The sequence below is a fragment of the Denticeps clupeoides genome, chromosome 18 (genome assembly GCF_900700375.1).
Source record: "Denticeps clupeoides chromosome 18, fDenClu1.1, whole genome shotgun sequence".
In the NCBI taxonomy this organism is placed as follows: Eukaryota; Metazoa; Chordata; class Actinopteri; order Clupeiformes; family Denticipitidae; genus Denticeps; species Denticeps clupeoides.
Window position 1 is genome coordinate 12,765,141 of NC_041724.1, and position 14,174 is coordinate 12,779,314.

Genomic DNA, 14,174 nt, shown 5'->3' on the forward strand with positions numbered 1-14,174 from the left:
GAACGACGTATAACTCTAACAATAAAAAGTTCATTGTGCTAGTAATACACAGAATATTTAATTTCACTTTTTCAGTCACATATTTACAAACAATTGGTTGCAAAAGAATTCAGCCCACTTCCACATGAAAGACCAATACAAAGTGGTGTACACTTGAGAGATCATGCAGACGAAAATCATGCATGATTCCAAAGTTTTTTTACAAATAAATAACTGAAAAGTGAGTCAGTACTTTGTAGAACCACCTTTCTAACCATTTCTTCTTTGCAAAACAACTCCAGCTCAGTCAGATTAGATGGACAGCGTTTGTGAACAGCAGGTTTCAGATCCTGCCACATATTCTCGATTGGATTTAGACCTGGACTTTGACTGGTCCATTCTAACACATGGATATGTTTTATTTTGAACCAGTCCATTGTTGCCCTGGCTTTATGTTTAGGGTCATTGTCCTGCTGGAAGGTGAACGTCCGCCCCAGTCTCAAGTCTTTTGCAGACTCCAAGAGGTTTTCTTCATAGATTGCCCTGTATTTGGCTCCATCCATCTTCCCATCAACTCTGACCAGCTTCCCTGTCCCTGCTGAAGAGAAGCACCCCCAGAGCATGATGCTGCCACCACCATATTTGACAATGGAGATGATGTGTTCAGAGTGATGTGTGGTGTTAGTTTTCCATCACACATAGCGTTTTGCATTTTAGCCAAAATTTTTATTTGATTTTGATCTCATCTGACCAGAGCACCTTCTTCCACATGTTTGCTGTGTCCGCCACATGGCTTGTGGCAAACTGCAAATGGGACTTCTTATGGTTTTCTTTTAACAATGGCTTTCTTCTTGCCACTCTTCCAGAAAGGCCAACTTTGTGCAGTGCTATGCAGTGGTTTTGTCCTATGGACAAATCCCCCCACATGAGCTGTAGATCTCTGTTCTTTGGACTTCATGGTTTTGTTGCTCCCAATGTTCTCTTAAACAACCTCTGAGGTCGTCATTAGCACTCATCAGGCAATGTCTATGGGCAACTGACTGCACTCAGACCAAAGGGGGCTGAATAATTACGCACACCCCACTTTTTTTTTAGTCATTTATATATATAAAAAAAAAAAACATTTGGAATCATGTATGATATTCGTTCCACTTCTCAAGTGTACACCACTTTGCATTGGTCTTTCACGTGGAATTCCAATAAATAGATAGATTCATGTATGTGGCTGTAATGGGACAAAATGTGAAAAAGTTCAAGGGGGCAGAATACTTTTGCAACCCACTGTATAATAGTGAATATATAAGTAAAATATATCATTTAAATCTTAACCTAATCTACACTCTTAATCTATGATGTCTACTAACCTAGTGGTTAAGGAAATGGCTCTGTAATCAGAAGGTTGCCGGTTCGAATCCTGAGCCACCAAGGTGCCACTGAGCAAAGCACCGTCCTCACACGCTGCTCCCCGGGCACCTGTCATGGCTGCCCACTGCTCACCAAGGGTGATGGTTAAAAGCAGAGGACACATTTTGTTGTGTCACTGTGTGCTGTGCTGCAGTGTACCACAATGACAATCACTTCAATTTCTAATTTCACTTTCTAATTTCAAATTAACATTCCTGACAAACATGGTTGCATGATGGCCTGGTTCAACAGGGCAGACGCACAATGGCTGGCTTCTTGGTAAGATAATAAGAACATTGTGTAATTTTGATGTATTCATTGAAATGCAGATGGAGATGTTTAGATGCATCAGGTGGCCAGTTACTATGCCACTCCACAAAAGTGGGCCGAATTATGAGAGTTTCCAGAAGTGCCAGCCCCGATGTGCCCTCACCGCCTCCGGTAGCAGACACGCTTTTTGATGTGCTGCAAATCTTTTTTTTTTTATGATATATTCAATACAAACTTTTTAATCACTTATTCATGAGGTGATTTGCGTTTAGCATGTATGGTGGACGGAAAGTAGAGGGCGGAATATGTGGCAAATCTACGTGTGAACAATCCCATGTAGAGTGCGACTTATACAGTGGGAAAGCATTCAGACTTTGTTATATATACTCTTTGTTATATTGCATCCATTTGATAAAAAGTTTATAATGTACACACAGCACCCCATATTGACAAAAATGTTGACATTTTTGCAGATTTATTAACAAAGAAAAACTGGAATATCACATGGTTCTGAGTATTCAGACCCTTTGCTATGACACTCATTTATTTAAGTCAGGTGCTGTCAGTTTCTTCTGATCGTCTTTGAGATGGTTCTACACCTTCATTTGAGTCCAGTTGTGTTTGTTTATATTAATTGGACTTGATTAGGAAGGCCACACCCCGTCTATATATGACCTTACAGCTCACAATGCAGGTCAGAGCAACTGAGAATCATGAGGTCAAAGTGACTGTCTGAAGAGCTCAGAAACCGAATTGTGGCAAGGCACAGATCTGGCCAAGGTTACAAAAAATTCTGCTGCACTTAAGGTTCCTAAACGCACAGTGGCCTCCATAATCCTTAAATGGAAGACATTTGGGGCAAACCCTTCCTAGAGCCTGCATGGAGTTTGCTATAAAACACAGGAAGGACTCCAGAAGGGTGAGAAATAAGTTTCTCTGGTCTAATGAGACCAAGAAAAAACTTTTTGGCCTTAAATCTAAGCGGTATGTGTGCAAAACAAGTCACTGCTCATCACCTGTCCAATACAGTCCCAACAACGAAGCATGATGGTCGCAGCATCATGCTGTGGGGTGTTTTGCAGCTGCAGGGACAAGACGACTGGTTGCAATTGAGGGAAAGATGACCGTGGCCAAGTACAGGGATATCCTGGACTATAACCTTCTCCAGAGTGCTCCGGACTGGTCACGTCCGTGCTGGCTCCGCCCCCCCGACATGCTCACCTTGCCCGGAGTATTAGACTGTACGTCTGTGTCTGCGTGTCGTGTCGTGTGTAGCCGCGGGTGTCCTGGTAAGTCCCAATTGCTTTCACAGTTCCGAGTCGTAGGTTCCTCAACACGTTCCCTCCCAAGGCACTCTCGGCACGGATAGATCCACCTCACCATAAAAGATCCACGTGATCCAAAGTCTACAGAGCGCTTCTCCAACGCCACATTTTATCCCTTTGTGTCTGTGCAGTGTGCGTGTGTATGTGTTTACGTCCAAGAACCCGGCAGAGAGTCACAAGTCTGACTGGAATCTCATACAGGAAAGATCATGAGTGAGGACTCCCCGGACGATCTCAACGCCAGCCCGAGGGTCGAGTGGAACCCCATCCTTTTCCCTTTGTTCAGCACACGGAGTGGTGCATCTGTTGACTGTTTTTGGACATTACTCTGGTTTTTTGTTATTGTAAGAATGGACATCGCGGGAGCCTGCTTTTGCCTTGCATAACAGATGTCTGCAGGGGGAAGTGTGACATTCCTGTGTCGACGGTTGTGGGTGAAGATTCGACACCCCGGTTTTTACATGCCTTTTGTCCGACGTCAACGTGTGAAGTATCAGCCGTCAGGACCGCCCACCCTCTTTGTCTTCACCAAATGGGAGGCACCGGGGGCGTGACATCAGAAACAACAGGTTCTGATTGGTCAGTGACAACTTCCTGTAGGCCAGTGACAACTTCCTGTAGGCCAGTGACAACTTCCTGTAGGCCAGGGGTATAAAAGTCTGCTCACATGTGGAAAAGGGGACCTCTGAGGTTCTTGCTCAGGGGGGTTTCCCTCGGAAGCCGGAAGGCTTCTGAGACTTTCTCTCCCCCTCTCTTTCTCTTCTCCCTCTTTACTCTTTCTTCTCATTTTTACTTTCTCTGTAACCTTGGTACCTTTTTAATATTCACATGTAACTACAATAATTATTTACCGGTGTTAATAAATTAGAAACTGTTCATTTTTAACCTCTGTTGTGCCATGCCTCTTTCTGCCAGGTAACATCAAATTGGAGTGGTTGAATACAGTGCTTTGTGTGGAGGGAGAAAGAGTTTTTTCTACACACTCTATTCTCTTCTCCAACACCACATGGTCCACCAACGTTTACCATCCAACCTGCCAGAACTGGAGGGGATCTGCAAGGAGGAATGGCAGAGGATCCAGTTGTGAAAAATCTTTCTTAAAAAGATTCATGGATGTATACGATCAAAAAGGTGCTTCTACTAAATACTGAGCAAAGGGTCTGAATACTTAGGACCATGTGATATTTCAGTTTTTCTTTCTCAATAAACCTGCAAAAATGTCAACAATTCTGTATTATTCTGTCAGTATGGGGTACTGTGTGTACATTAATGAGGAAATCTGTACCCATTGTATATTCCGTGCAGGTATGTGTGTGTGCACACATTTTCATAAGCTGACATTCTATTTTTTCAATGCAAAGTTCTATAAATGAGACCCCAGGGCTGTGGTCTAGTGGCATAGCTGCTTTTTTTCCTCAATGTTGGCACATAGTGTGTAGGCAAAACTCTAGTAGGTCCGAACTGAATATAACCAGAAAGAATTTGGTATGTGTGTGTAGATATTAATATATCAAGCCTCATGGGATGTGGCATCACACTCATGCCACATGGGACCCTCCACTGTTTTTTTTAAAAAGCCTCTTGTCTCCTTGATCATTCAACATTTCACACTGTGGTGGCCTAGCGGGTAAGGAAGCTGACTTGTCCCTGTAACTACTGACTGTCCCTGTAACTACTGATTGTAAGTCGCTCTGGATAAGGGCGTCTGATAAATGCTGTAAATGTAAATGTACTTGTAATCAGAAGGTTTCCGCCAAACCGCCAAGGTGCCATTGAGGTGCCACTGAGCAAAAGTACCGTCCCCACACACGTCTCTCCGCGTGCCTGTCATGGCTGCCCACTGCTCACTCAGGGTGATGGTTAAAAGCAGAGGACACGTTTCATTGTGTGCTGTGCTGCAGTGTATCACAATGACAATCACTTTCACTTTTACTCTTTGAATATCAGACTCTTGTCTGATTGTGTTTGCACTTGGTGGGGTAGAAACCGTACAGCTATGATGTGAGTGAGCGTGACAATCCATTTAACGCATGTGTCTATTCAAATGAATGAAATGAAGCACATCCACACATTAAAACAATGTGCTCAGACAGCTGACAAATGCCACCAGTGACTGTCACTTCCTTTTTCCAAAGGAAAGACAAAAACCTTAGACTTCCCCGATATCGGTCACTTCACTTTTGACGGCAGTCTGGCACTTCCGTACTGAACAGGCGTAGACTCCCTGCTGCTGCTGCTGCTGGTGGTGGGATTCACAGCCATGAATGTTGCCTTGATTTTTTCTGTTTTCATGCTGATCACAGGAGCGTCTTGTGGTGAGATGGGTTTTATTTCATCTGTTGTATTAGTTGGGTTTATGTCACTATAAAAGTAGTAGTTGTAGGAGTAGGAGTAAGACTAGTAGTAGCCCATCATCTTTCTGATGTTTTTCAGTAAAAATTTCAATGTAGCCTCCTCAACCCTGTTAACTGTTTAAACTTTAGCACAGAAAGTGTATTGTCATCGGTATTTGGAGAAAGGTAAAAATGTAGTTGCTCACTTATGGGATGTGCTTTAGGTGACCATATAAATGACACTGAACATGATGATTAGTGATTGAGATATATGATAAACAAATGACAGAATCTGAATTGCTTCATGTCTGCATTCCTAATGTAAATAGTGTCCACATTCTTTTAAAGTCAATCAGATATTTAAAGTCAAAACTTACAATTCAAAGTGAAGCTAAACAACGTTTTTTAAAACATTGAAAAGCATAAACGCCCTGTTGTTCTGTCTGGTTTATTTGCAGGTCTGATGTTTACTTGCGACGCAAGACAAAATACTACATGTTATGCCGCCCTGGGACACCCGGTCTATCTGCAGCTGATAAATGTTGAACAACCCCAGCTGAGTTTTACAGCAGGGACTCAAAAAATATTCAACATAAAGAAAAATATAATCACACGTCAGAATCTCCCTCCAAATTGGCAGTTTATCATTAGTAACTGGACCGTGATTATTAACCCTGCGGAGAGGAAAGATACAGGAACATACAGTACTGAGATCTATGATGAAGGAGGGTCACTGGTGGGGACAAACTGGTTACATCTTTTTATTGAAGGTAAATAATTATGTTTTTAAAAGGTCTGAGTTAACAATGACGTTCTATGGAAAAATTATAATGCATCATATGCTTGCAGGATTTTATTAGACTATAACTACTAATTATTTTTCTATTCATGTACAAAGGTGTATTTTGATTTAGTATTTGTAGGGATCAGTTTGTGCTTTTGGAAGGTCATCTTAATCTTCTGCTTTGGTAAAAACCACAGGATGGAAAAACCTGCTTATTAGGGTTTGGTCCCAGCTCTGCAAGCTGGCCACAGAAAGAGGGTAGGGGTGAGATATAAATACATGTGTGTACCTTAGTCAGAGTCTTCCTGCTGCGCAGCAGAGGTTCTCAATAAACGTTTTTCCTTTCCTCTGCACCATTTGGCTGGGATTGTCCTTCTGCTAAATAAATAATTTTTATTTCCCCGACAGAAGTTCATTTGGATTATACAAACTTTTGAAGACTTTTGATTTCATGATGAATCCCGTCTCCTCCTCTACAGCTCCTGTATCCTCTGTGACTCTGAACATCACCTGCTTACCCTCTGAGAGGAGGGTGACCTGTTCCTCCAGTGGGGACAGTCCTCAGTACAGCTGGACCCTGGATGGGACACCACTGGGTGAAGGTGGAACTGATGTCATATTGAAGGAGGAAGCGACAGGAGCTCTAACCTGCACTGTCACCAATAACGTCAGCAGCGTCAACAAAACTCAAGACCTGAATCCATGTAGAAGTGAGTGATTCTTCTCTTTATTCATTCTTCCTCCACTACATGGGTTAAAGTTACTTCAACATCTTTCTACCACTAAGACTGCTAATAATACCGTTATTGTTGTATTATTATAATTATAATTGCTATTATAATAATAACATATTATTAGTAGTAATGTTATTATATAGTATTAACACTTGACATATACTAAATCTTAAGTGTGTTGATTTCTTGTTGTCCAAATTCAGGAACTACAACCCCTCTGTCTACCAGTCCACCTCAAACAGGTACAAACTCAAGCCTTCACTCAAACTGCACAACAGAGACATTGAATAGTGACACAACAGGGACAACAGAGACACATTGGCTTCATTGTAAGACATATGAACTTGCTATTTTATTTTTATTATTGACCTGAATGGGTGTTTGGGGGTTGGCTTCACCTTGAACTGTCTTTATTCTGTGATTCTCTTTTTGGCAGTCCTTTGGCCTACAGCAGTGGTACTGGGAGTCATCCTGTTATGTCTGTCAGTCACAATAGGGGTGTTCTACATCTCAAAGAGGAAGAAGGTTAAAGAAACAACAGGTCAGAAATATTTTAAATATTATCAGACCTGGGAATCTTGCATTAACACCAGTGGTCTCCAATCTGCAGTATGTTGGACCATAAAGCAGGCATAATAACACATCACGAAACATCACCATAACAGAAAATCAGTAGAGACCTTTTTAATATTTTTTTTCTGTTTTTTTTTTCACATTTTTGTAGGGGCTATTTAATGGCGCAAACACAATACAGAATATGGCCGAGTAGACAGTGCAGACTGTGGTCTCAAGATTCGATTATGATTACTATTATCAGTGCCTTGATATCGATGCATCACAATGCATGCCATAAATTTTCTACATGGTCAAATGATGTTTTCAAATACAAGAGTTATGGTCTGGTATGTCTGTGTGGACGCTTTGATTTGACACAACGAGCAGAAAAATGTTTGTATTTTTCTCTTCCAAGATGGCTGCCTGTAACCATGAGTAACTTTTCAAAACGAAATGTCTAATTTCACTGCAGTGACAGAAGGTAAAGAACAGAACTGACATTATTTAATCTACTGTAATACAAACGAACATTGAATAAGCAAATGTCAGTTTTCAACTCAGTCACAGCTTAAAAATTAAGATGTTTTCTTTGGAAAAATGTTACAAGCAATCACTTTGAAAGAGAACAATACAAAGATTCCGTTCAAGGCCTCTATTGCCAAGATTAAATTGAATAACATTTGTAATTGTAACTATAGACCTGAATTATAGAACAATCATTTATTTTAATGTCTAATACCTTTCTATTAACATTATTCTATTATTAATTAAGGTAAAAATTGATAAACAGTTGCATGTCAAAACCTTTATTGAACTATAAACAGTGAACAGCAATACTGTGTGTAAAAAAATCCAACCCTGGCGTTGTGGCATCTTAGTTCAACACAGTATTCAGTAACAGAATTCAATTTTTTTTAACTCAGCTGAATTAAACTAAACGTCCCATTTCACACGACCCTGATGGGACTAGGGTGGTAGAAGCCTAGTGGGTAACACACTCAACTATGAACCAGAAGACCCAGGTTCAAATCCCATTTACTAATATTGTGTCCCTGTAACTACTGATTGTAAATCGCTCTGGATTAGGGCATCTGATAAATGCTATAAATGTAAATGGGACAATTTCGACTGTGAACACGTGTGAGAATTGTACATCGTGCAGACGCTTTGATTTGCTACAATGAGCATAAACATTATCTGTATTCAGTCCTCACTGTTTTTAGAAAAAAAAAAAAAGATCCTATTGATGCCGTGTAAATGTGCCACGGCTGCCAGTTGCCACGCAACGTGATACTCTGTAGATCAGGCCGCCACATACCGGCACTACATTTTAAGGAGAATTTGTATACCACTGCCAGAAAAGCATCAAGCAACGTCATTAGGATTTGATCGATTATGTTCTGCACTCAAAATATGTTTGAATATAGAGGCAAAATCAAATGTCATAAGCAGCTGCACAATCATCATTTTAACATTTGCCGAAGTGAATGTAGGGAAATTAGCGATTTGTGCCTAGTGTCAACTTCATTTAAATTCCCCTCTTGTGAGCTCATTGGCACGAACCTTCTTGTTCCCTCAGATGTTGTGCAAAGACAAAAGACCCAGTGGTTGGGGGCCTCTGACTGAGAGACACTCTGGGGTTGTGCACTTACAGTATGCACATTTTTTTTGTCAATGTCTAATGATTTAATTCCAACACTCTTCAGGAAATACATCCGGAGACCCCAATGATGTGATCTATACCCAGGTCAACATTAATAACCAAAGAAAAAAGATCAACATTCCAGGTGAGGACTTTCAGATGCAGATTTTTCATATCAGTCTATTTTATTTCCTCTTTAAAGCTAAATTCAGTGTCATTTAATTTGGTCTGTCCATCCATCCAGATGTAGAGCTGGAGTATGCTGAGGTGTCCTTCAACAGGAAGCCACAGCAGAGGAAGGTGTACAAGGAAGAGAAGGTGGAATACGGGGAGCTGTCATTTTCGGCAACTTCCCAAAAGAACATTCAGGCACCTGCGGAGCAGATGGACTGTGTGTATTCCACTGTTCGTCTTAGTTGAGCAAACAGCATCTTCACACCTTTGTTCTTATGCGCAATATTGAGTGTGAATCCAGATATTTATTATCTTGTCAAGGACAAACTGTACAGTTTCACAGATAAAAGCCCTAAAATGTTGATGTTTTAACTTAAAAAGTTCAAGGAACAGGATTCCAATGGACAGTGGACAATCCCACTTACTACCATTGTGTCCCTGAGCAAGACACTTAACCCTGTGTGTCTCCACTGGGACTGTCCCTGTAACTACTGACTGTAAGGCGCGCTGGATTGGGGTGTCTAATAAATGCCTTAAATGTAAAAACATAAAAAAAGGTGTTATGTTCCTGCCAAGACAGAAGGTGAGAATAAAGAACAGTGTTACGAAGTGCAGACTTTACCCTATTTAACACTGTATAGTACACAGTGGCATTATGGGAAATAACTTGCCTTCGTAGCTGGTTAGTGTACTTGCAGTAGTAAATACAGCATCTGAATTGCTGTGAATTGCCTTTACTTTCAGGTCAGACTTTCAGTCATTCATTTTAGTTGTATTTGCAATGTCTTAGATGGAAATCAAGTGATTTTGCATGCATTTCATGCTCATAGGAGAGGTGTGAGTTCTGGCTATTGTAAGGTTGCGAATTTACTTTGTGCTATGACACAAAACCAAGTCCAAAGTCAGTGATGCATTATGAAGTAGGTTTTTATGTGCTTTAGAAATGTGAAAGTGCACAGCCACACTCGCATTAGACACAAGTTTTGAAATGAAGTACATCTGTTTAGATGCTAAATTGCATGCAAATACAGTAGAATTGGAACAGTACATCTAATTAAATATCGATTTGGATTTGACAATACCAATCAAATTTTTTGTTTTATGAAATTGAGCTATAATCAACTCAATGCCACACATTAAGAGATTAAAATCAGAACTCTATTACAGATCAGGCTGCCATACTTTGCATCTCACTTTATTTTAAATGTTGAGATTGTCATGAGGAATAAAGCATATTATTGGTTTTGGTTCAGAATTCATTAAAGATGCAGTACAAAGAAAATAGGACAAAATTGAGCACCCTTAAAGACTGATACATATTTTTAAAAGTTAATAAGTTCCTAAATGTGCCTTCAGACTTCAACTGTTCCTCAATAAGAATTTGTATATTTGTTTATCTTTAATTATGTTTTGTATATTTGAAATCTGTACTCTGCTATATGCAACTTACAAATGCAACTTTATTGTATTTTAATACACACAGAGAGACACATGCAATGCATGAAGATAACCTTTCTTATATTAAACATTTTAATACTAATTATTCATTTAAGGCAATGTGTGATGTTGTTCCAACAGCAATTTTGTTTCTTAGTACAGTTTCTTTCACACAGCGAGCTCCACGTGTCTCCATGTGTATTTTTAAACTCTGCCTTTAAAAGAGGAAGCTGAGGACAGCATTTACCATCATTCTTCTTAAAAGTAAACCCTTCAATTTTCCATCCAACACTCATTATCATTTGCTGCAGTATGTACAGATAAAGTGTTAAAGTGACACGATATGTACAGATAAAGTGTTAAAATAAAGAAACTCTCCTTTAATACTAACCAGGCATGACTAAACAATTGTAATATGTTTGTTTGTGTTTGTATAGACATATTTACACATATCAAACATATTAAACACATTCAACTACAATAAATGATGTTTTTTTTTATCACGATTATGATTATAAAGCCCTGTTTCTTCAAATAAAACCTGTTCCTTGTGTGATTCGAAGCAACTAGTAGGACTCTAATAAACTAATATAAAAATATTCAAATGTCTTCAGAAAAGTCAATAAATAAATAAGTCAAAGACATGCTTAGTTAAATAGACAGATTGCTCCCAATCTCAAATATGAAAAATGTTTCTCTGGTGCCTCAGGCATGTACTGAAAGCAGATGTGGGCCAGAGAAAGAATCGCTGTGGGCAGCCTGGACAGTCTTGTGCAGTAGCTGTGGTTATGGTTGTTTAAACCTGTTTTTTAATGTTGATATCTCAGCAAAAGTGATGCTCACAATTCCATTTTTCTGAGCAATGAAAAGAATCTGCACTCGTTCATGCATGAGATCTATAGATCTACAGAACACTAAATTATGTGTTTATTTTTCTAGATGCTGTTACATGATGTATTCTAAGCTGCATACCTTTTCAGCTATAGATTTTATTGCAACTTCCTTTACTGCACAATCATTTTATAATACCATCTAGGAGATTAAATAAGATGCATAATGAATCTACAGTTGGTTCACTAACTCTGCATAAAATAGTCGAGATTATGACATGAATTATGACATGTTCAGAAATTCAAAACCGCGTATAATGAAATACAAGCTGTAAGCAAAGTCCAAATAAAGTCCAAAAAGGAGGTAATTGTTCCAGGCTAGTGCTTGCTCTTCTGCATCAGCACCACAGTAGTGCTGCATCTACCCCAAGTCCAGTTCAGTCCAGTTCAACATTGTTTAGGCCAAGTTCCTTCTTAACAGCACTTTAAGTAATGTGGGAATAAAATGGATTAAAACCTGCATAACGAAACACAGCGCTTAAAAGCTGGTTGTAATGCCCAAACACCAACACCAACGTTTCTTATTTTCACACTTAGACCATGTGTCACTTATTTGCCACATAGATCACACATCACTTAGCAGATCCTATCGAGCCTCTGCTACTCTGAAACAAAAGGAGCAGCGACAACAGTTTTGGGGTTATTCTGTGCTTATTTCATCCTGATGATGTCTGATGATGATTGTCAGAATTTAGTGTCCAACGTCCAGAATGTGTGTACAATGTGGGGTAAGGAAAGATTTAAGCCCAGTACAAGACTTTTCTATTAAGAAACCCTAGTGGGGGAGTGGGCATGTCCAACTATAAAAAAAGTCCAATAATAAGCTTTCATACAGATAAACCAAACATTGCAGAGCTTCACATGCATGATGGGCATCATACCTTCAAAAATACAATGCCATGTAATGCTAAGGAAAGCCACAGCATAATACAGAGTAGCAGCGTTTTTTTAATGTTGTTTTTTCTTCTTAAAAGTGTCCACTTCCTTTGGTTTCTCTTGCAAAACCACCACCAGGTTTGCAAGGAGGAAGTGTGTGTGTTTCTCTTACTCTATCATTCCATCTGTTCTCTCTGTTCCTCTTCTGATGTGCATTAGGCCTATGAGAACTCATGCTATGGAAATCTGAAGAACACCACCAATGCTGGTCCTGGTGTGGTGGAGGACCAGATTGGGGAGCATATTCCATTTGCCTTACAGCCTTTCATCTCTTCTGATTGTTCTGCAAACAGATCTTCATCGGCAGGGTCAGCAAGTAAACAGAAAGGTGCACCTCTCTCCCTGGCTGGCCGAGGGCTAAATTTGGTTCCGCAAATGTGTCAGCGATTTCAACATTGGTTATTTCCATCAGACAGAGGGCCTTCACTTTGACTAGCACGCCAACAAACATTGCTCTTTCTGCTGTGTTCAAGTTCAGCATCCTGGAGACTGCGGCTTTAAACCCCTTACAGATGACACCCCCACAACCTGAACCTATTTCTTACAGAACAATTTACATAATTAAAAAAAAAAAAAAAAAACATGATTTATTGATGTCCCCATCCAGGTAGGCTAGGAATGCTGTATGTGGAGTTTGTATGGGAAATGTTTTATAAAACTCTTGCATGGAGGTTTTTAAGCCATAAATGTGAGATGAATTTTTATTTCATTAATGAATTCCACTGGCCCTGAAAATCTTCTTTACATTTTTAAATATGACAAAAAAACATGTTTGCCCAGTTATCTACACTTCATCCAAACCACATTTGTGTATTTCATTTGGGATAAAGTGACGCTGTATTCGATCACATTTATTAAGGCCAGTAAAATCATGTCAGTTTTTGCCACAGTGACAGGCTGGGTGTTTTATCTTGTCTGACAAAATGTACGACTGAATGTCTAGTATGTCTTGTACAGGGAGTGCAGAATTATTAGGCAAATGAGTATTTTGTCCACATCATCCTCTTCATGCATGTTGTCTTACTCCAAGCTGTATAGGCTCGAAAGCCTACTACCAATTAAGCATATTAGGCGATGTGCATCTCTGTAATGAGAAGGGGTGTGGTCTAATGACATCAACACCCTATATCAGGTGTGCACAATTATTAGGCAACTTCATTTCCTTTGGCAAAATGGGTCAAAAGAAGGACTTGACAGGCTCAGAAAAGTACAAAATAGTGAGATATCTTGCAGAGGGATGCAGCACTCTTAAAATTGCAAAGCTTCTGAAGCGTGATCATCGAACAATCAAGCGTTTCATTCAAAATAGTCAACAGGGTCGCAAGAAGCGTGTGGAAAAACCAAGGCACAAAATAACTGCCCATGAACTGAGAAAAGTCAAGCGTGCAGCTGCCAAGATGTCACTTGCCACCAGTTTGGCCATATTTCAGAGCTGCAACATCACTGGAGTGCCCAAAAGCACAAGGTGTGCAATACTCAGAGACATGGCCAAGGTAAGAAAGGCTGAAAGACGACCACCACTGAACAAGACACACAAGCTGAAACGTCAAGACTGGGCCAAGAAATATCTCAAGACTGATTTTTCTAAGGTTTTATAGACTGATGAAATGAGAGTGAGTCTTGATGGGCCAGATGGATGGGCCCGTGGCTGGATTGGTAAAGGGCAGAGAGCTCCAGTCCGACTCAGACGCCAGCAAGGTGGAGGTGGAGT

At 40.0% G+C, this 14,174-nt stretch overlaps 1 protein-coding gene across 3 annotated transcripts; it reads left to right on the forward strand.

Annotated features, from left to right (window-relative positions):
• The first annotated feature begins 5,162 nt into the window (after nt 1–5,162).
• LOC114768311 (junctional adhesion molecule A-like) lies at nt 5,163–11,118 on the forward strand. 3 transcript variants are annotated; one of them, XM_028960521.1, is made up of 7 exons: nt 5,163–5,293; nt 5,770–6,081; nt 6,575–6,805; nt 7,033–7,158; nt 7,266–7,370; nt 9,091–9,171; nt 9,271–11,118. In XM_028960521.1, exons 1-7 carry the CDS (start codon nt 5,239–5,241, stop codon nt 9,444–9,446), a joined length of 1,086 nt encoding a protein of 361 aa, XP_028816354.1. In that variant the 5' UTR covers nt 5,163–5,238; the 3' UTR covers nt 9,447–11,118. The 3 variants fall into 3 exon arrangements, with proteins under 3 accessions (XP_028816354.1, XP_028816355.1, XP_028816357.1); XM_028960522.1 differs by having other exon boundaries at nt 7,317–7,370; XM_028960524.1 differs by having other exon boundaries at nt 7,033–7,071.
• The last annotated feature ends 3,056 nt before the right edge of the window (nt 11,119–14,174 follow it).

What these genes read in the sequence shown, in the direction of transcription:
- LOC114768311 (XM_028960521.1), top strand. Translation starts at nt 5,239, where the DNA reads ATGAATGTTGCCTTGATTTTTTCTGTTTTCATGCTGATCACAGGAGCG. An exon ending in GATCACAGGAGCGTCTTGTG is followed by an intron (nt 5,294 to 5,769) that starts GTGAGATGGGTT and finishes GTTTATTTGCAG; the next exon opens with GTCTGATGTTTACTTGCGAC. An exon ending in GTTACATCTTTTTATTGAAG is followed by an intron (nt 6,082 to 6,574) that starts GTAAATAATTAT and finishes CCTCCTCTACAG; the next exon opens with CTCCTGTATCCTCTGTGACT.